The 21,800-nt window shown below is 39.8% G+C and overlaps 1 protein-coding gene across 1 annotated transcript in view; it reads right to left on the bottom strand.

The window, feature by feature from the left end:
• The window catches only part of pp1b (serine/threonine-protein phosphatase pp1-beta catalytic subunit), a 24,125-nt gene extending 7,613 nt beyond the window's left edge, over window positions 1-16,512 (bottom strand). Inside the window, 1 exon segment of the mRNA NM_001200716.1 lies at window positions 16,427-16,512. Coding sequence (NP_001187645.1) covers window positions 16,427-16,478 — 52 coding nt within the window. The 5' untranslated portion in view covers window positions 16,479-16,512.
• Between the last annotated feature and the right edge of the window lie 5,288 nt (window positions 16,513-21,800).

The following is a 21,800-nucleotide window of genomic DNA, read 5'->3' as shown; positions in this document are numbered from 1 at the left end:
CCTAAACAGTTGAAGAGGCATGTACACACACACACACACACACGCACACACACGCACACACACGCACATTTCGCCTTCTGTTCGTCTGCAGGACTCTGCTCTGTGTTTCCACAAAGGAAACTCTCCATGGCAACAGAGTCAGGTGAGGCGAGGGTGAGGGGCGGGGCGGGGCGCGATGATCGAAAACGCGCCGACGGCTCCATGAACACACATTACCGTTCTATCACACAGTTTTCTTAATTCTCCACCATACACGTTTTATTATTATTACTACTACTACTAGATCAATTGTATATATATATATATATATATATATATATATATATATATATATATATATATATATATATATATATATATATATATATACAATTGATCTAGTATATATTGATCTAGTATATATATATATTTATATATATATATATATATATATAAAATTAATATTATTATATCAAATGTAATGATTAATTGTAAATTTAACAAGTATTTAAAATGAAATATTATTTTAAAAATAATAAGACGGAAAATAAATATTTCCACAGTGAATATGTGGGGAATAAATGGTGATTTATTACAAATTTTGAATTAATATTTAATAGATTCACGTGTTTAAAAAATTATGTTGTGATACAATTTTTATGATAATATCGATATTTATTATTTCATGATGATTTAGCACAAAAATCCGTTCCTCCTGTACACATTTAGGCTATACACACACACACACACACACACACACACACACACACACACACACACACACATATATATATATATATATATATATACGGCGGAACACTGTGTAACACCAGGAACACTGACTATCGCAGCAAGCCAGCCATCCATGACTTTATATTGAAATGTAAAACCTGTTTAAAGGATTTCAGTGTGTTCCGGTACTTTTTGTACATTTTCAGCACGTTTGAACAACACCGTGTTAATACTGATAACCATGATATGAAATTTTCATACCGTTACATCTCTACTCCAAAAGTAACGGTGCCAAAAGATTATATGACTTGCGATCGGTATGTCCCTCGCTCCTCAGACGCACAACAGATCAAATGTTGAGGTACGAGAGAGCCGAGTGTATGTGTGTGGTCTGAGAATGTAATGTGTAGTACAAGGTTTGAAGGTCTGAGACATTGCCGATATCTCTGTATTGTGTTTAGGAGAAGGACAGGAGGAGAAATACATCATGCATTGAGATCATCTGAGATCAAGAGTAAAATATCTGTGTGTGGGTGTGTGTGGGGGAACTGCATTCTTCTCCACAGGGCAGCTGAGTACATCCATCCAAATTTGGCCTGGGTTATGAGAAAGAGGGAATTAGAGAGAGAGAGGGGGGGGGGGGGGGAGAGGGGGGGGAGAGGGAAGGAGAGAGAGAGGGGGAAGGGGAGAGAGAGGGGGAGAAAGAGAGAGGGAGAGACAGAGGGAGAGAGAGGAAGAGAGAGAGGGAAGGAGAGAGAGGGAAGTAGAGAGAGAAAGAGAGAGAGAGAGAGAGAGGGAGAGAGAGGGGGAGAGAGAGAGATGTAGAGAGAGAGGGAAGGAGAGAGAGAGGGGGAGAGAGAGGGAGAGAGAGAGGGAATTAGAGAGAGAGGGAGAGAGAGAGAGAGGGAGAGAGAGAGGGAATTAGAGAGAGAGAGAGAGAGAGAGAGAGAGAGAGAGAGAGACGGAGAGAGGGAGAGAGAGGTAGAGAGAGAGAGAGAGAGACATGGTGTCCTCTTTGGTTCTCCTTTATGCAAACTAAAACACTGCAGTGCAGATCTTTGGCCTTCGCCTGCCCTCTTCCTCTTTCCTTCTTTTTCATCATATCTCTCCATCTCTCTCTCTCTGGGCCACTGCACCACTTCCAAGCACAGCAGGTTTTATTCTGTACAGGTCATTTTTATTTGTTTAAGGTTCTCTTTAGCTGCTCTAAACTGGGATCTCAGGAAGCTTTGGAGGTTCATGATGCGGACGAAGATCGATGACGTGTGAGTACCGTGCTGGCAGAAAACCGACCGGCTGAAAGGCGGCCGTGTTTGTGGAAGTTACAGATTAGCAGAATGAAGCTACGTGCACACATACAGCGACTCGTAGCGACAAAGCGACTGGGGGCCGTTCATTTTCAGTGAGAGCCCGAGACTTCCGGTGACGTTAGCGGCAGCGAATGTTGGCGACTAGATGTGGGCGTGTCCAGTTGAGAAAAGTTTAACTTTATCCAAATTTGGAGCGACCTGGTGCAGAGAGAAGACAGTAGAGCGAAGGTGATCCGTGAGCCACCATGCTGCCTGAAAGTCTGAACTGTTTTGTGGACCCAGGCGGTCTGGTGCTTGCGCTTGTGATCGATGATGGCCGAAAGATGGCCATGATGGCAAAGACCACACGCTGCTTGTCCTGCATCTCATAGGCTGTGATGCATATATACAGACATACATACACACACACACACACACATATATATATATATATATACACACACTGACGAATTTTACATACAGTCGCTCTCCCCGCAGAAGGTTTCATTTTAGAGGCAAGAAAACTGGTTTCTTGTCAAAACTGGAATGTTAGACTTGCCCCACACTGAAAAATGTTACTATGGCAACCAGTAGTAGGAACACCTACTGGCGACTTCAGAGTACAGTGACTGGTGACTTGCAGTGAAAAAATCTCCACATGACCTGACTGAGATGATAAGACGAGTAATGCAGCACTGCCTTCATCATCATTCGAGTTTGCCACAGGCAGACTGCGTGGCGTGTGTTTTCCGGCACGGCAGGTGAGATCATATACATGCTATTCACGAGAAAGGAAAAAAAAGGTGGCGGGGGGGGGGGGGGGGGGGGGGGGGGTGTTTAAGCCCTGTCTAGCAGAGCCAGCAAAACCAGCATGAGGACATGCTGAGCACCTGAGTGTTACGCCTGTCACTCAGGCACAGAGACCTCTGAGAAACGAGTGCAGAAACACATTTATGGTAGATTTTAAGATATATGTGTGTGTGTGTGTGTGCGTGTGTTTGTGTGTGCGTGTCTGTGTGTGCATGAGGAGTAAGAGTGAGAGAGAAGGAAGGAACAGAGACATATATGTATACAAATGACTCCCTCCAAAATCTTACTGCCATATATGGGCAAAAACTGAGAGAAAGGAAGAACCACACACACACACACACACACACACACACACACACACACACACACACACACACACACACAGGAAAACCGTGTCCCTTCGACTGGCTTGTGAAAATGGAAGAAAATGGAGAAGGCCTTTTCACTGTTTATGGAGTGCACACTGAATACGTCTCATTCATTGTGTGTGTGTGTGTGTGTGTGTGTGTGTGTGTGTGTGTGTGTGTGGGTGTATGAAGTTTAGTAGGAGTTTCTCGGACTAAAGGCATTATGTTGCATCCTGGTGCCAGCTCTGGTGCCAGGAAGGGAAAACAGCAACACACACACACACACACACACACACACACACGAACCTTTAGTAAGAATTTACACAGACTAATCCGTTGTACTTACACGCTGATAGTTTCGACTGATTCGTATGTATGATTCAGAGTCTAATGGACTGAATCCCTGCTGCATATTCAATACACAGCACTGTTTTGTTGTTGTTGCTGTTGTTGTTGTTGTTTTCAGTACACAGTCATATGTGTGCTCCTGAGATAAAGTGCACCCTGTTCAAGAGGCCGGATAAGCACAGGAGTCTTTATTATCAAAGCAGACAATCCCATAATTCTGATCAGCGTGACAAAAACACATCAGGGTGGTTAGTTCTGTCGAACATGTTCTCCCCAAACATACACGTTTTGTAACAAAGGACGTCTCAGATTTTCAGATTCATCACACGTGTGGAAAAACCTGAGCGGCGTCTATATTGCGCAAGGAAGCGATGCGCACACACTTCACACTCTTCCGCTTTCTAAACGAACGCGAAGTTTATATGAAATCGTCTACAGTGTCATCGTCGTGCGACCTGTAGCTGCATGAGCGTCAAGTTTTTCATCGTAATTACAGTTAGGCCTGTCACGATTACTATATTTGCTGGACGATATACCGTCCCAGAAATAATTACGATAAACGATATTACTGTCACTTTAAGACCGTTTTCTCCCACCGATATAATGATAATAATATAATATCATCAAAACGCAAGTTTCAATCAGAACCCTTCAAACCCTTCCAAACAGAAATAAACGTTTAATTCTGAAGACTATCCAGACATTAATACAATAATGTGAATTATTTACGCTTTAGTTATTCATTGTCCATGTTTTAGTGCGTTGTTACGCTTGGAAAGAGCGCATTCACGACGTGGCTTACCCGTTATACCTAGCTAGCGCGTTACTGGAGTTCAAGTTCACGTGGGCATTCGCGTCGTTTTGTGCAGAAGCGAGTTGTAATTTGTTGTTTATGTTTATGCTGTGTGTAAATGTCTGATTAATCTCATACGTGTATCGGATTTGTTTGTCTGATTCCGTTGACCCGTTAGTAATGCGCGTCCGTTTACCGCTGTTCAGTTCGCTCTTCAGCTTCAACGGCTCGAGCCCAGACATTACTCACCACGACTGGATTATTTCCAAGGCTAGAACGTTTCTTTCTAGATTTTTCTTCTTCGTTGATAAAAACATTGATAATATCTCGCGTCATTGACGTGATTATCGTGACAGGCCTAATAACAGAACCAGCTTCAGATGTGTCATGGAAATCCCGGAGGATTACAGCTGGACTACAGCTCCCAGCAGCCACTGCACTACGTCACGGTCACATGACCACCTGTACCTGAATCACATTCTAGTTAACGAGCACTATACATATCTATATATAGATATCTCTCTCTCTCTCTCTCTCTCTATATATATATATATATATATATATATATATATATATAAATACAGCCCCAATTTGCACTGCACTTTTGTCTTGCTTTAATTGTCTCACTTTGCCGTTGTGTTTGTTTTGTCCACGTGTGTATAGCTTCTTTTCTGTTTGTGTTGATTATTATAAAGCTCTTATCTGCACTTGAGTCCGTCCTAACCTCCGTTACCATGGCTTCGTCACCCGTGAGTATTAGTTGCCTGGATAAAAACGAGGCTTCTGATTGGCTACCTATAGTTGTCCTGATGATACAGCTATTCCTAGCTGGGTGTCCGGAGAGCAGAGCTGGACGTCTCTCATTGTGGGAGGAGCCTACTCTCCATTCGCTAGAAAAACTAGCCAATCGTGGACGTCTGGTTTGAGCTCAGGTATGCGGAAGAGGCCTGGTAGCGCACGTCGTCTTGCAGCTTCACCGGTACACAAGAAGGGTTGATTCAGTGCACTGAACATTCCTAATGTGTTTTCATTATGACTCATTTTGGTAAACCATTAAGAAGCTGACGCTCATTATCCTAAATACCCACACACACAAACTGCGTGATTTACAATTTGTGTTTTATGATCACACGGCTTTATAGCCATAGCTAACTGCAGGATGGAGGGTGGGTGCAATTACTCTCTCCCTCTCTCTCTCTCTCTCTTTCTCTCTCTGTGTGTGAAATAATGACAGAAATACACACAGAAACAAAAACAGAGAGCGAGAGAACAGAGCTGCTGTTGTTTTATAATCTGGAGAGGGCTAACGAGCTAAAATATGAACACCCCCGCAACACACACACACACACACACAGCTCCATTAAACGTAATGAAAAACAGAGGCGAGGACGGTGAAAATAAGAAACAACTTAAGGTGTGCTGCAAAAATATACAGCTCTTTCACAACAAGGTTTTAAAAAGAAGCACTCGTTTATTCGCACATCTGTCCGTCATTTCGCCTGTGACGCCGTTTCACCATACGGGTTTACTGGTGCGATATACGTAATATTATACATATATATATATATATATATATATAAAATGTATATATATATATAAGCAGTTATCGTGATGATATCTCGTTTAACTGGAGTCCAGGATAATGAAATGAAAGACGATAAGACTGATATTATATAAATAAAAGAAGAGCAGCTCTGTGAATCGTGGGGTTTCCTGTGTGAATGTCTAATATCTGATGGACAAATGATGCGACTTCCTTTCAGTTCAGTCAACACGTTTAAATATAGACCGCAGTTACTGCTTGCTTACGAGTTTTAAACCGTTCTAAATCGACAGACAGAAAGTCAAACGATTCATCGGACAAGAAATATAACGAAACATTAGAATCAAAGATACAGAGAAGCAAAAAGTTGCAAAGAAGTAGCGAAACAATCGAAAAATATTGGGATTCGGATCGGGATGAGGGGCGTTGTGGCTCCTGGACACGCTGATATAATTCTCGATGAAGAGCCAAAAGTCCAGGGGGTGGAACTGGATCTGATCCAATTCCTCCTATAAGTCTAACCCCTAAACCCTAAATCAGACGCGCTCCGAATTGTCTCCACATTCTAGACTTTTGTCTTGACTCTGCCCATGTAGGAGGACCTAGATCGTGTCCAACTCCGCCCCATTTTTTTGTTCTGGAACGAGGAATACTTGGATCCATAGCATCAACTGCAAGTAAGGTATATATATGCACGCGCGGCAGAATTCTACGATAAAAAACGAGGTTAACCGGCATACTGTTGTATATACGGTGTAGACCTACAAAATCCCGACAGCTCAAGTCTTTGAGTCAGATCTTCATGCGTGCATACTGTACGAAAAGCACATCGTGATGCTCGCTCGCTCGCTCGGCCCTCGGGTTGCGTGTGAGCTGTCGCTGTCACTAAACAGTACAGCAGTGATTACTAACAGAGACAGCTGTGCCTGCTGACATTTACACAGAGACAGAGAGAGAAACAGCGAGGGGAAAAGTCATTTCTGTCTGTACTCGTCGACGGACAAAAATAAATTCTTTTAAATGTTTAAGAGGTTTCATTTCGTTGTCAGATATAAAGCTGTGGGAAACATTAGCAAGTAAACTTGCTAGCTAAACGCCACTGACGTGCTTGATTTCTAAGTAGTGAGGAAGAATTTCCAGGTTTTTTTTTTCTTTTCCCTGTCACTGAATCTTAAATGAAAGCCTGTTGGATATTAAGCAGGTCCCACGATGCGTTTATGTTATAAAGCCTACGTAGTGAGCACATACAGCGAAGACTGAATACTTCCAAGGTTAAATCTTAGTAACTCAAAGTAACCGGGGAATGAAATTTGTGCCAAAATTGTGCTATTAAACAAAACTTTTCAAGAAACAAACAAAAATATATACGATGAGAAAGAAGAAAAACGGTGAGCTCAAAATTTGGCAAAAATTTAACCTGGTCTTCAAATAAATAGCGTTTTTGTTTTTTTTAAATAATCGCGGTTTATGAACGTGCTGCCAGAGTTTTCGTTTACGCTCCGCAAGTTTACGTTCGCCATTCTGCCGCAAAACCTCCCGTGTGGGCGGGGCTTAATGGCGATTTACTCTTATTGGCTAGTGAGATTGGGATGGACAGCTTCCTGACCAGGAAGTAGAGACGCTCCTGAGAGCTCACCTCGGAAAAATAGTCGTGTGAGTCGACCGGAACCTCAAATATTAATTATCAACTAATATACTAACGAAGTAAGTCAGTAATTTCCACTCCAGCGTACACACACTATAACTGAAAATCTCTACTTCCAGGTCAGGGAGCTGTCGACTCAAATCTCACTAGCCAGTGAGAGGAAATCGCTGTTAAGCCCCGTCCACTCGTCAGGTTCGGACGTAAACTTGCGTAAACTGGACAAAAAAAAAAAAAAAAACGAACATTTTGCTATGAATTGATTCGGTATCCGGACGGGATTCATTTTACACGGGGTCCTGGGGTCATTTCCTATTTTATGGTTATTTTATTTTGGTCTGGCTCGGCCATGTCGGTGTTTCGCAGTCCTCCCCTGGAAAATTACAGGCTGAATGACCTGTACTCAGCACTTTTTAGTGCTGTGTCCGGGATTTTCTACGCAGATGTCACCTCACGTTGGAAAGAAAAAAAAAAAAAGATTTGACTGCTGCTACTTGCTCCGTATGTAGTCTTGTATCAGAGACCCTTCCCCAGATATTAAACACTTCCCAAGTTGTGAAATTAAAAAAATGGATGGCTTCTCGTGTGCTCGGGATTACATCTCTGTGATTGCATCTGTACATGATACATGATAGTTAATGTAGGGCTGCAACTAACGATTATTTTCATAATCGATTATTTTAACGACTAATCGGATGGGGGCGGGGGGAAACTTTCAGTACCATTTTTTTTTTCGTTTATTTAAAATAAAATCCACAAACTGAGTGTTACAAATATAAACTTCAGACTAAAATTTTACACAACTGTTTGTCCAATTATATACGACTGAAAAGAACCTAACACACACACACACACACACACACTAGAATATATATTATTCATTTAGGACTGTAGTTTAATTCAGTGCTTTTCGTGGATCCATAAAAACAATGCATAAATACTTACATATATATATAAAATACAAAGTAATATTTAAGTTTATATTATATAATAGTATTTATGCATTACTTTTTATAAAAAGTAACTCTTAGAGTCAGTAAACTGAAGAAATTCATTGTCCTTGACTCTGGGTATTAGGCTAAAGTTAGCGGCTAGTATGATGTCATGTGCCGTCGACTAGGCAGCGGCTTATATGTCCGGTTAGAAAAAAAAACCACTCGTGTTACATTTGAGACAATATTATCTTTCTAAAATTCACACACTAATCGAGTACATAGTGCATAGTGTAAGTGTACAGTACATCATTTGGGACACAACTTTAGTATTCACTCTCCGATGCGTGTTTTCGGAACAGAAGTAACGTAGTGAGTAAATGCCCACCGTGCTACGTGCAGACCGACTAATCGATAACGAGATTCGTTTCCAACGATTTTCATAATCGATTAGCGATTAGTTCTTGCAGCGCTAATTCAATGACGATATTACCTGTGCGTTAAAGGACTGAGCTGAGCACTTTAAATGCTTTATATTATATACTTTGGTGTCCTTTCTGACGACACTGTAATGCGAGCCAGTATCGTTTCTGCGATGTTGCTGTGCACGACGCTGTGACGCGTCTATTCAAGTGTCCATTAAATGGCCTGTTTATTTATTCAGCAGTCGAGAGCGCTGAGAGTGTAAACAGTGGTGTCAGATAGAGCTGTTGCTGGATGCTTGTTGTCCCTGAGAGGCGCTTAGTCTTGTTAAAGTCCCAGAAAAAGCTATGAGACACACTTCTGTGTGCTTTACAATGAACAGAGGGAGAGGAGGGCTGAGGCTTTACTACTGCAGCCATTTACAAAGCGGAATGGAAAATGGCTCGGGCTGACGGGAAAGAGAGAGAGAGAGCGAGAGAGAGAGCGAGAGCGAGAGAGAGAGAGAGAGAGAGGGTGGACCGGTGCAAACGGAGGTGTGACGTTTGAAATCCTGGAGCGGTGGTGTTTTCCACCGTTGTTCTTGGGTGCTCTCTTGGTGCCCCCATGTTAGTGCAAATATCATAACTAGGTTTAATTATAAATAATGTTGGGTTTTTTATATTAGAACAACAGCATCTCGGTATCTGTAGTGTCAAAAGACAGACTTCTGGTACTTTCTGGTACTAAATGTGGACAAGAAATGCCAACTGTTATTGCAACTGACCAATCACACATTTTCCAAACTACTGGAATAACACATTTCGTCGGCAAACTTCGGCGAGAGTGTCCTTGTTTCAAACAAAACATTAAAATAACGAAAAAATTTTTTAAAAACAATTATATGTGCCAAAATCTTTGTTCTTCGATTCAGTTTCTACACCATTTCCTGAAAAGCTCACTGCGTCACAATATTCACAAGCATATTTGTTTACTCGTTGCAAGCTGAATGGCACTGAAGTTTACAACATATGAGATTCTGAAGCTTGTGGCCAGAAAAGTGTCCGATAGGTATCGGACGCTTTGTGAGCCAAGGGTCGTGTGGGTGTGTGTACCCGAACAGAAGCCAAGACTCCTCAATTTATATGAGAATAATCACCCGGGTGATCTGCATTGAACAAATTTGAACACGACTGTGCTCGGCGTCTTTAAAACGACCGTAATGAAACCAATGATCCGCAACAAAAGACCTACTGCGTTAGGCCAGCATTAACTGTTGTTTTATGACGCAGTGTTATCTTCAACATGACCTCCTTTAGTGATGACAGTCATAACAGACTCTTTCCCATCGCAAAGGAAAAGCACACGGAGAAGTGGCTATTTTAAGAACCCTTACTTTACAGCATAAGGGTTGACGCCTAGGCTGTGTCCAAATAAGGCTCTGAGTGAAAGAAAGCGAGGGTGCGCTCTCCTGTCGTCTCGAGGGTCCCTGTGTAGTGCTGAAGGTCACTTTGAAGGTCACGCTCGTGCTACTGCTCAATACCATCGTCTGGCGTTGGATTAATGTTTGCTCTTACAGTACAGTGAGAACTATATTGCAGATTTAGTGCAGATTTTGGAAAGAAAAAAGACCTCATAAGCTTGCTTTGAGGATTAAAATGAAATAAACCATGCTTGTCAGAACCAGGATTGTCAAAAATGTCTGATGTCTAACTTCCAGAGGCCTACTAATATTATGTTTGCTAATATTATTGTTTTCTAACATAATAATCTGAAGTTTCTCTATCCGCCCTTGTCCGGTAAACGCAAATACTGGAGTACCTTTTTTTACGAGAAGGACTGATTCAATTTGTCCAAAACGTTAAGGTATATTAGAAGCCTCCTCCCAAATGGGGGGTGGGGGTGGAAACTCTGTAGTAAAGTGTGTGAATGTTTTCGTAAGCCAAACTGGACTACTTCCTCCAAAACGTTCTTCGTATTCATGTGCCTACGTGGACAAACGCCAATCACCAAGCGCGGTCGGCCACACCCACAAAACTCCATAAAAGACAAAGCTCACAAAAATGAGCACCTCCTAAGCTTGGCATGCGCTAAATCTTCCAGTAATGCAGCTCAGCCGCTTCAGAGCGTCAGCTACCATGGACAACTAAAACTCCTTTATAGGGCGCCATTATTTTTGTCCTAATTGAACGAATAAAACTGTAGCAACTCGGGACAATTATACGGTAAAGCCAGGTTCACATTAGCGAGTCTCTCAGCCTCAAGAGCTCTTGTGGGTAGGGTTGGGCGATATGACAAAATGATCATATCTCGATACTTGAGGACATTTTTAGGATACACGATGCGTATCACGATATATCATTTAGCTAACAAACTGTCCGCAAAACAGTAGTAAAATAAACAAAAAAAACGTTCAATTGAGTTTGACGATACTTTTCTTTAATGCCTTCGACGACAAAGAAGAATGAGTGGTTTTTTTTTAAATGACGTCAAATCAACGCCATCCATTCACGAATATTAAAGTTGTAATTAAATGATTAAAAACGCAATTATTAAAAATGCATCACCATGCCAATGATATCTCAGAAAAGTGTATCACATAATCATTTATTACGATATCGATATCATATCCATATATCACCCAGGCCTTCTTGCCGGATACAAATACCCCCCCCCCCCCCCCCCCCCCCCAAAAAAAAAACAAAAACTAACTGGATTTTCATTTCTTGTGTACACGCTCCTACAAACAATTTACGAATAAATTTCCTCATATCCGGCTTTAGACATGAGGCCTATTATGTGTATTAACCGTCACATTTAAGCTTCATAACGAAGTGCGAAGCTGTTTCCGCTTACTTATTTATTACTTGAGGTGTAACCACACTGTTGCCTAGTTACGTAATGTGTGGTGCAGCTAGCTAGGTTTCTCTGACCGTAGCTGACAATCATTTCGAAGTAGCTCTAACTAACAGATAAAAAGCGAAATGCGATAAACTTCACCGTTGCGAGTCGATAAAACACGGTCATGCGATTCATTCGTTAATCATACAAGTTGTGTCGCAAATTCATCCCGCACAATTTCCCTCTGGCGACCGTATGAAGAAATTCCTCGCGCGAAGACGTTACGTAAGCGCCGATGGATGAATCTGAATTCTTTCTGGAGCGGATTAGCGGACATCCTGTTAGTCATCGACACAAATAGGCGTCTGTCAGAAAGGACGCAGGGCAATGACTACGATTTAATGTGACGTGCAGATAATAACAATATTCGTAACTTGAGTCCTATAAAGACTAACCGTGTGCCAGTATTACATTTATTATTAATGTGACAATAATATGTTTACGATATCATCATAACGTCCTTAATCAACAGAATTTCTTTTCAAAGCCTTGCTAAGCATTTCTCTTTCACGGCAATTTTATCCGTGTCTAACTTTCCCAATTCCTTACTGTTAGAGACTCATAAACTCGACTTGGAGAAATGTGATGTGATTTATTTTGTGTTGAACGTGACCAATAATCCAAGTATGAATCAGAGTGAGAACACCAGACTACTGGATGATGTAAACCCTTTCCCAGCATGATAAATGATGATTAAAATTTAATATACTGTTAGGAAAGTGCACACACACACACACGCGCGCGCACACACACACACACTCCGGAACTGGGTCTCTGAAGCGAGGTGTGTCCTCAGGAATTCACACTTTGCGTGAACAACCACGGGGACACTTTAATCACCACGGATTCGACTCACATGACGGCGATAATGTCAGATTTGTTTGTTCTTGTCTGTGAAGTCGCGCTTAAACATGTAGAGGATCTTGAAATGTAAGAATATTAATAAATATCGAATATTCTAAAATATAAATAGAATTGAGACTTCATTACCAAAAAAGAATGAAATGAAAAGGCTATAACGCTTGAACGGAATGAGATATTGTCACCAAATTTGGCAGACTTATGTACGGGCTCATTCTGAGGTCACATGCACAAAATGGCAGCACTTGGCAACGTGATGATGCTATAACAGGACAAAACATGAAATAGGTGCTAAATATCGAACCGTTGGCCCCATCGACTTGAAATCTTACCCGGAGTGACTTTGTCCAAGGTCGAATCAGTGTCTATACGGACAGTTGCAAATCTTGAAAAACATGCCCGCCTTCGGCCAATCAATGTTTTGGGCGTCGCCCATTTTGAACCGTGTGTTAAGATGCCGTGTTTCACAAAGGCATTGGCATTACGGTCGTGTAATTATAACATCAGATCGTTTCACAATGTTTGAATAATAATAAAGCGAATCAACATTCCAAAAAAATAGCTAATTAACACATGTTCCCTTGTGTCTGTCAAATCTGTCCTTGTTTATTATTTTGCGGGAGTCTAATTTTCCCAGGAAAATGCTCTTCATCATCCATCATCGCATCAGTAAACAATCCATCCATCTCCCGTGTACTGTTTTACACCTTTAGTAAGAGCATGACTGCGCGTCTCAGCAGATAAAAGCCATTCTAAACATATAAACTTATACGAACTTGATACGGCCGTGTATATTGTGTTATGGCGGTTATTCCGCTGAATTTCCCGCTACATAACCCCCTCATAGTATATTTAGTAACTAAAAATAAGTTTCAACTGAGGCTCTTTACTAAGCACGCCACAGTTCATATGTCAAAGGTCAAACCTCAAATATCAGTCTTACTAAATCTGTTCTCAAAGTACCCAAGAGTAAAACGTGAATAAAAAACTCTGTTTTAAATCCTTTACGACATGTAATATAGGAGTTATGAATGCATGTACTGAGTACAGATCCTTTAATAAAGCCAAGCTTTAATAATACGAGTCGAATTAATATTCTTTTTCACCGCTCGTGACCATACATAAGCTTATAACCAGTTATAACTACACACAATGTCACCAGGTGTCCCAAAAGAAATGTCAAATAATCCTTTTGATCCTAATGTAAATTCTGTTCACCATTTATAACAAATCGAATCATGATCCAGCTTTAATAAAGCTTTTTTCTCTTGTTTTGACAACACCAGCAAGTTATAATCAATAATTATGACTAGTTATAACAACACTAATCCCACTTAACAGTTATAACAACACCAAACTATTTTAAGAGGTATAAAATCAATCCTTCTGACCAGTTATAATAATTAATCTTTTCACCAGTTATAACAATTACCAACCATTCTGACCGGTTATTATCAGTTAAAACCAGTTTCACCAGCTGTACCAACATCAATCCTTTTCACCTGTTGGAACAATACTAATTAGAGGTCAACTAATAGTGGATTCGACCGATACCGATGACTAAGTTGGGCAGTACATGGCGATAACCGAATAATCAACCAATAGGTTTTTAAAAGTGATACTGAATGAAAACATAACATTCAAAGTAAAATATGGCTGAAGTTTATTACAAAAAGAAACTTCTTGTAATAAATACAAAAGTATACTTTCTTAAATGAAATAAATACATACATATTAATATATATTAACTATTAATGAATGTTAAAGCAAATAAAAATACACATTACAGGTAACACTCCAAATAACAAATCAAAATAGAGACATCAAAAATGAATAAAAAAAAAAACACTTCAAATAACACAACAAAATTTGTCGACTTCTAATACTGATTGTTCTTATCAGTTATAACAACACCTAACCTTTTTAACAGTTATAACAACACCAATCCTGATCAATTATAATAATACTAATCCTTCTGCCCAGATATAATAACGAACTAAATCCTTCAGATTTAGTATTGTTATAACCAGTTTTCACCAGTTATAATGACACCAATACTTTTAACCAGTTATAATGATACCAAACCATCTGACCAGTTAATAACATTAATGACTTTCACCAGTTATAACAATGCAAATCCTTCTTACCAGTTACATAAGCTATTCTTTTTTACAACTAGTTATAACACCACCAATCCTTTCACCAGTTATAACAACATTTCACTAACTATATCAACACCAATCCTTCCACCGGTTATAACATCAATCCTTTCACTGGTTATAACATCAATCCTTTCACTGGTTATAACAACATTTTACTAACTATATCAACACCAACCCTTTCACCAGTTATAACACTAATCCTTTCACCAGTTATAACACCAATCCTTTCACTGGTTATAACATCAATCCTTTCACTGGTTATAACACCGCCAATCCGTTCACCAGTTATAACACCACCAATCTTTTCACCAGTTATAACAACATTTCACTAACTATAACAATACCAATCCTTTCACCAGTTATAACAACACCAATCCTTTCACCAGTTATAACAACACCAATCCTTTCACCATTTATAACACCAATCCGTTCACCAGTTATAACAACACCAATCCTTTCACCAGTTACAACAACACCAATCCGTTCACCAGTTATAACCTATTCTTTAATTTTCCACTAGTTATAACACCACCGGGAATCCTCACCAATTATAATACTACCAATCCTTCTTATCAGTTATTATATGTCCAGTCTTCTTTACCAGTTATAATTCCAATCCTGATCAGTTATAACAAGACTAATCCATCTGCCTAGATATAATAACCATCCTTCTTATCAGTTATAACATGACCAGTCCTCTTCAACAGTTATAACAGCACCAATCCTTTTTTAAAAAAATTATTAGTTATAACAATACTAATCCTCCAGCCCCAACTCATAAAATCCAGTTTTAGTATTGTGATAACCAGTTCAAACCAGTTTTCACCAGTTATAACCACTAAAACGTTCATTTTGATCAGCTTCAATAATGCCGATCATGTGTATTACTGGCTATAATGGGATTTTGCTCTGCATACAGTATATTAGTGGGTGAAAGTTGAATAGTGGAATTCCTTGAGCAATAAATTATAAACAATAATCTCCAGGGTCGAATGAATTCATTTGAATGTGCTTGAATCAAGTTATTTATTTATTTATTTATTTATTTTTTACAAGGAATTGAGATGTTAATGCAGATTCAGTCAGCTATAAAAACACCAGGCTTTAATAATGCTGATCATGTACACCGGGCTCTGAGTGTAATAAGCACTTTGAGTCTGTGTAGAGTCGTTAAAAGACTAATATTGGAATCAAGAAAGCATCCAAATCCTTGTAAATTAATAGATTTTTCCAGTTTTAGGAGTGCTGTGGCTTTATGACTGTTTGTTGTGGGGTTTTGGGGGGTTTTTTTTTTACACTGTAGGTGTTTACTGTTTGTTTATTCCAGTCGCCCCACAACAAACACACAAACACCGATAGCTAACTAACAACACTGTCTAACAAATCCACAATGTCACAGGTAATAACTACAACTGTTTATTTGTATAGTATATTAAAAAAAAAAAAAAGAAAAAAGAAAAAAGGACATAAATATGTGAATACAAGCAGTGAAGCAGAGATGTCTGAGCTAAAAGGTGTGACCGACATGTTAGCTGTTCTTCGTAAAAGAGGCCTCTTAGCGGGGGAAAAAACATCCACAACACACAGGATAACTCTCTATTTTGTTAATATATTTCCTCAGACTTCGCTCAGGTTGAAGTTATTGACGTTAAAGTGGTTAAATGTAGATACAGGGAAACAAAACTCACCCTCTAAAAGCCTGGAGATGAGCGAATCGACGTCCAGTTCCCCCTCCGCCATATTTGAAGGGTGTTCGCTGTAGAGGCTTTTTTGCGCCTTCGGTAGAGCAGGGACGCGCGCACACACGCACACACACACACGCGCGCGCCTGACGCGCTGGAGGCGGGGACGCGCACGCAGTTGGGCGGAAAGCAAAGCGCCCGCTCACGAGGATACGCCTGTCCCAGGACACGTTTTCGCAAACGCAACAGAGAAACTGTGCTGCTCCGAGGCTAGGTATTTGACTGTAGAGTGTATTTACATATCTGTAATTAAATACTGACTGTATTCAGCAGTGCTGGATGACGCCATAGACTCGTTTGCATATTTATTGAATAGGCATGATTATTAGTATATGAAAACGTGTTACGTGCAGAAGGACTATTTTCGGAAGATACTTGTCTTATATGAACTAACTACAGAGCCACTGGGAATAATGGTGATTACTGATTGGTCATTGGGAAGAATGGTAACTAGTACTAGATTATTCGGAATAATGGTGATCAGTGATTGTTTATTGGGAACAATTGTGATTAGTGATTGGTTCTTGGGAACAGTGGTGATCAGTGATTGGTCAATGGGAAGAATGGTCATTAGTGCTAGATGTTTGGGAAGAATGGTAACTAGTGCAAGATTATTGGGAACAGTGGTGATTCGTGATTGGTTATTGGGAAAGTAGTGATTAGTGACTGTTTGTTGTGAGCAATGGTGATCAGTGATAGGTTATTGGGAACAATGGTGATCAGTGATGGGCTACTGGAAACAATGGTGATTAGTGACTGGTCACTGGGAGCAATGGTGATCAGTGATAGATTATTGGGAACAATGGTGAACACTGATTGGTCATTGGGAAGAATGGTAATTGGTGCTAGATTATTGGGAAGAATGTTAACTAGTACTAGATTATTCTGAATAATGGTGAGTAGTGATTGTTTATTGGGAACAATTGTGATTAGTTATTGGTTATTGGGAACAATTGTGATCAGTGATTAGTCATTGGGAAGAATGGAAATTAGTGCTAGATTTTTGGGAATAATGGTAACTGGTGCAAGATTATTGGGAACAACTGTGATTCGTGATTGGTTATTGGGAAAGTAATAATTAGTGACTGGTCGTTGTGAGCAATGGTGATCAGTGATAGGTTATTGGGAACAATGGTGATCGGTGATGGGTTACTGGAAACAATATTGATTAGTGACTGGTCACTGGGAGCAATGGTGATCAGTGATAGGTTATTGGGAACTATGGTGATCGGTGATGGGTTACTGGAAACAATATTGATTAGTGACTGGTCACTGGGAGCAATGGTGATCAGTGATAGGTTATTGGGAACTATGGTGATTAGTGATAGATTATTGGGAACAATGGTGATCAGTGATTGGTCATTGGGAAGAATGGTAATTAGTGCTAGATTATTGGGAAGAATGGTAACTAGTGCAAGATTATTGGGAATAATGGTGATTAGTGATTGGTTACTGGGAACAATTGTGATTAGTGATAGATTATTGGGATCAATGGTGATCAGTGATAGGTATTGGGAACTATGGTGATTAGTGACTGGTTGTTAAAAACATAAACTCAAACAAGTCCACCAAACCAGGTCTCAAACCTGGTCAGCTCATATAACCAGCAGCTGTGATGTGAGCTGGAGAGCTGTATCAAGTGCATCATTAATGTCTTCTTAAAGCTCATTTGAGTTGCCACTAGGCTTTGTTTTTAAATTAAGGGGCCCAAAAAAACTGCTCAATACAGTAACAAAATACACCAAGATGTCAACAGTTGTTCTCCAGGACTACACAAAAGTTCAGCTTGGTTCACAAACTCAGTGCAGGCCTTACCGAACTGTTCAGTCCTTTTTGCAATGAAAGAAAAATAAGGCAAATCACTAACACTACTCTTATTGGAAAATAATCAATGGCAAGCCTTAATGTAAGTCTTAAAAGGTTTAAATGACAAACAGATAGGTAGGTTATTAGACAGACAGACAGATAGATAGGTAGATATATAGATAGATAGGGCTATTTATTACCTGGAACCATTTTATGAAAATATCCAATATCCAACAATAGGTCTACTGTAAAATCAGTGCTTGGACCCGTAATTAGAAAGAAAAGAAGCACAGTGACACACATGATAAACAAATATAATCGCACACAATTATACATAATTATAGATAATTATTTATACACAAAAAAAATTATGCCAGGGAACATTACATAGAAGACTGCATGAACGTACGATTAAACAACATTCAATATTAAAAACTAAGTGTAATTAGGGACATGCTTCAGTTTCGTGTATCAGGACAGAAACTGGCTTCTGGGATGGTGGAAATGTCTTCATGTATTTTTTTTAAATATTCATTTCGCTTTCTGTATATTAATCCATCCATCCATCCTGAGGATTTATGATGCAATCTACAAACATGTGTCTCTTTGTAATGGGGCAGTTTCGAATGGATTTCAATCGAATGTATTACATTTTCAGATGCTTTTCATAAGTATATTGTTTCATTGTTCATTCATCGTTCCTGTTCAGAGATTTTAGGAAGATGTGCTGGGGGAAAATGTCTCTAAATGACAATTGGTGAAATAAAAAGAAGCAGTCGAAGATGTGCTATGATGCATACGAACATATTAACCACAAAATCGAAATTTTCTATTTCTTTTCTTGCTCATGCTGAATGCGAATCATCCACTAGATGGAGAAATACAAACTAAAGTGTACAGGAGTGTCGTTTCATTGCATACACAAAGTAGAGAGAAATGATTCAAAAGGTGTATGACTTCTTCCAACTCAGCTGAAAATACAGCTTGAAAATAACAATGAGTCGTTTCTTCAGTCTTATTACAAACCAGATGTTTCAAATGTTAGTTGTTAGATGTTTCAGTCCTCTTAGTTGATTCTGTTGATTTTAGCTGATTCTATCTTTTTTTCTTCTTCTTTTTTTTTAACACTGACATTTCCTTTTCCTGTCTTTCTTGGAATATTATCTGTTTATTCTGATTCAGATGCAAGATCATAGATTATCTTTCAAAGCTGTAATATGGCATTTCAGAACAACAATGTTAGACCTGAAATGAAAGCTTTTAATACACTCTGCAGCTTTCTGGAACGTGTTGCTCTTCTGGCGACTTCTAGGGCAGCGTGTCCCAAACTAGAGATCACGACCCCATTTGGGGTCACTTGATTTACAAATGGGGTCTCCTCTTTTGTTTCATTCAATTATTTGACAAAAAAAATATTAAAAGTAGGGCGTAAAGTGGCTTAGTGGCTAGCACGTTCACCTCACACCTCCAGGGTTGAGGGTTCGATTTCTGCCGCTGCCCCGTGTGTGTGGAGCTTGCGTGTTCTCGTCGTGCTTTGGGGGTTTTCTCCGGGTACTCCAGTTTCCTCCGCCAGTCCAAAGACTTGCATTGCAGGCTGACTGGCATGTCCAAAGTGTTTGGATTGGCACCCAGTCCAGTGTATCCCCCGCCTTATGCCCAGTGCTCCTGGGATAGGCTGCAGGTTCCCCGTGACCCTGTGTAGAATAAGCAGTACAGGAAATGGATGGATATTAGAAATATTGAAGACAGATTTTGTGTGCTAATATTTTGAAATGTTACTGGGAGTCACATTCAGACAAGCCATCATTACATTAATAGGGTACATGTTATTTTAGTCTTTTCACTGTAATGACAATGCACTAGAGCAGCAAAAATAAATAAATAAAGTCAAATTTCCCTGTCCATCTACCGCCATTAAACGAACTAGTGTTGTGTCTCAAATTGCGTCCTTATGTTATATTATTCTAGGCTGATATTGAGCACTAACACTGTCTGATTATCCTATAACAGTCAGTATTTGAATTTTAAAAGCCTCTCATGTCACATGCAAACCTACCAAAAGGTCTGTTTTGAGTACCAGTCTTCTGGATTTTCTAGATTAGTAAATATTTGTAAGGTCAGAGTTTTGATTTGAGACAAATGAGTCCATGACAACAATCAAGACGACAGCAAAACATTTTAAAGAGAGATAGAGCTTGTGAGTGTATCTAACGTCACTAAACATTTTACAGTTTGACCTGGAAAACTGACAGATAGATATGTATTGACTTTGACTCTTTCCATCGACTTTTGCACTGTTTGTTTGATGTCTCCCGCCTGTTTCCATCCAATTGGCCTTTTACCAATAAAATGGTGTGCGTAATGACATCATCCTCAAAAAAAAAAAAAGTCACATAGGTTTTGATATATTGTTCATATAATTTCCACTGAAACAGGAACTCATACCGTGGGCATTGGTAGCTCAGTGGTTAAGACATTGGCCTACTAATCATAAGGTCATGAGTTCAAGCCCCAACACTGCCAAGCTGTCACTGTTAGGCCTGTGACCCTTAATTGCTCAGATGTATAAATTAGATCAATGTAAATTGTCTGTCAAATAATGTAAGGTAGGATCTGTAAAGTGGCTCCTTACCCTTTTTGAATAGCCAATAGCGTTTCACTTACCTCACAGCCAGGGTTAACCGGTACTTAACAGATTGTACCATGGATTTTTACAATTTTGGGGGCAGGCGGGACAATTCAGATCCTAGACAGCTTTTGATTGAACAAAAAATCTGAATGTGCAGAACGATGTCATCAAAAATGTTGATCCGTATCGGTGGTAGAGAGAAGCTGTAAACTTTGAATGCATATATCTTCTAAATGTGAATTTTATCATTGTTTTGGAGCACACTATCCATCCATCCATCTTCTATACCGCTTTATCCTTTTCAGGGTCACGGGGAACCTGGAGCCTATCCCAGGGAGCATCGGGCACATGGCAGGGTACACCCTGGACAGGGTGCCAATCCATCGCAGGGCACGATCACATACACACTCACACACCCATTCATACACTACGGACACTTTAGACACGCCAATCAGCCTACCATGCATGTCTTTGGACTGGGGGAGGAAACCCCCGCAGCACGGGGAGAACATGCAAACTCCGCACACACAGAGCCTTGAGCACACTAGCTTATAGATAACCTTAAGGCTGACATATTCATACTAAAAAGCCACAAAGCTCCCATTTTGATTTCATGGGGACTTTAATACACTTGTGTGAGAGGATATGGCTTTAATCATTGTTGCTGTTGTTGTTGTTTAACATATCTTTCAGGTGACTCTTACTACAAGTAAGTCATTAAAATATTGAACCTTTAAACATATGATATTGTTGTTGATTATCATTTACTGTGTGTTAGTGTTTATTTATCAGTATTCGCGGTTAGTTTCTTAATCATCTTAAGAAATTACAGTAAGGTTAGCTTGTGGTTTGTGTTCTTCATGGGATGCGAAACGCAGCGTACTG

This window comes from Ictalurus punctatus, chromosome 29 (assembly GCF_001660625.3).
Source record: "Ictalurus punctatus breed USDA103 chromosome 29, Coco_2.0, whole genome shotgun sequence".
In the NCBI taxonomy this organism is placed as follows: Eukaryota; Metazoa; Chordata; class Actinopteri; order Siluriformes; family Ictaluridae; genus Ictalurus; species Ictalurus punctatus.
This window is presented reverse-complemented; position numbering and strand designations above follow the sequence as displayed.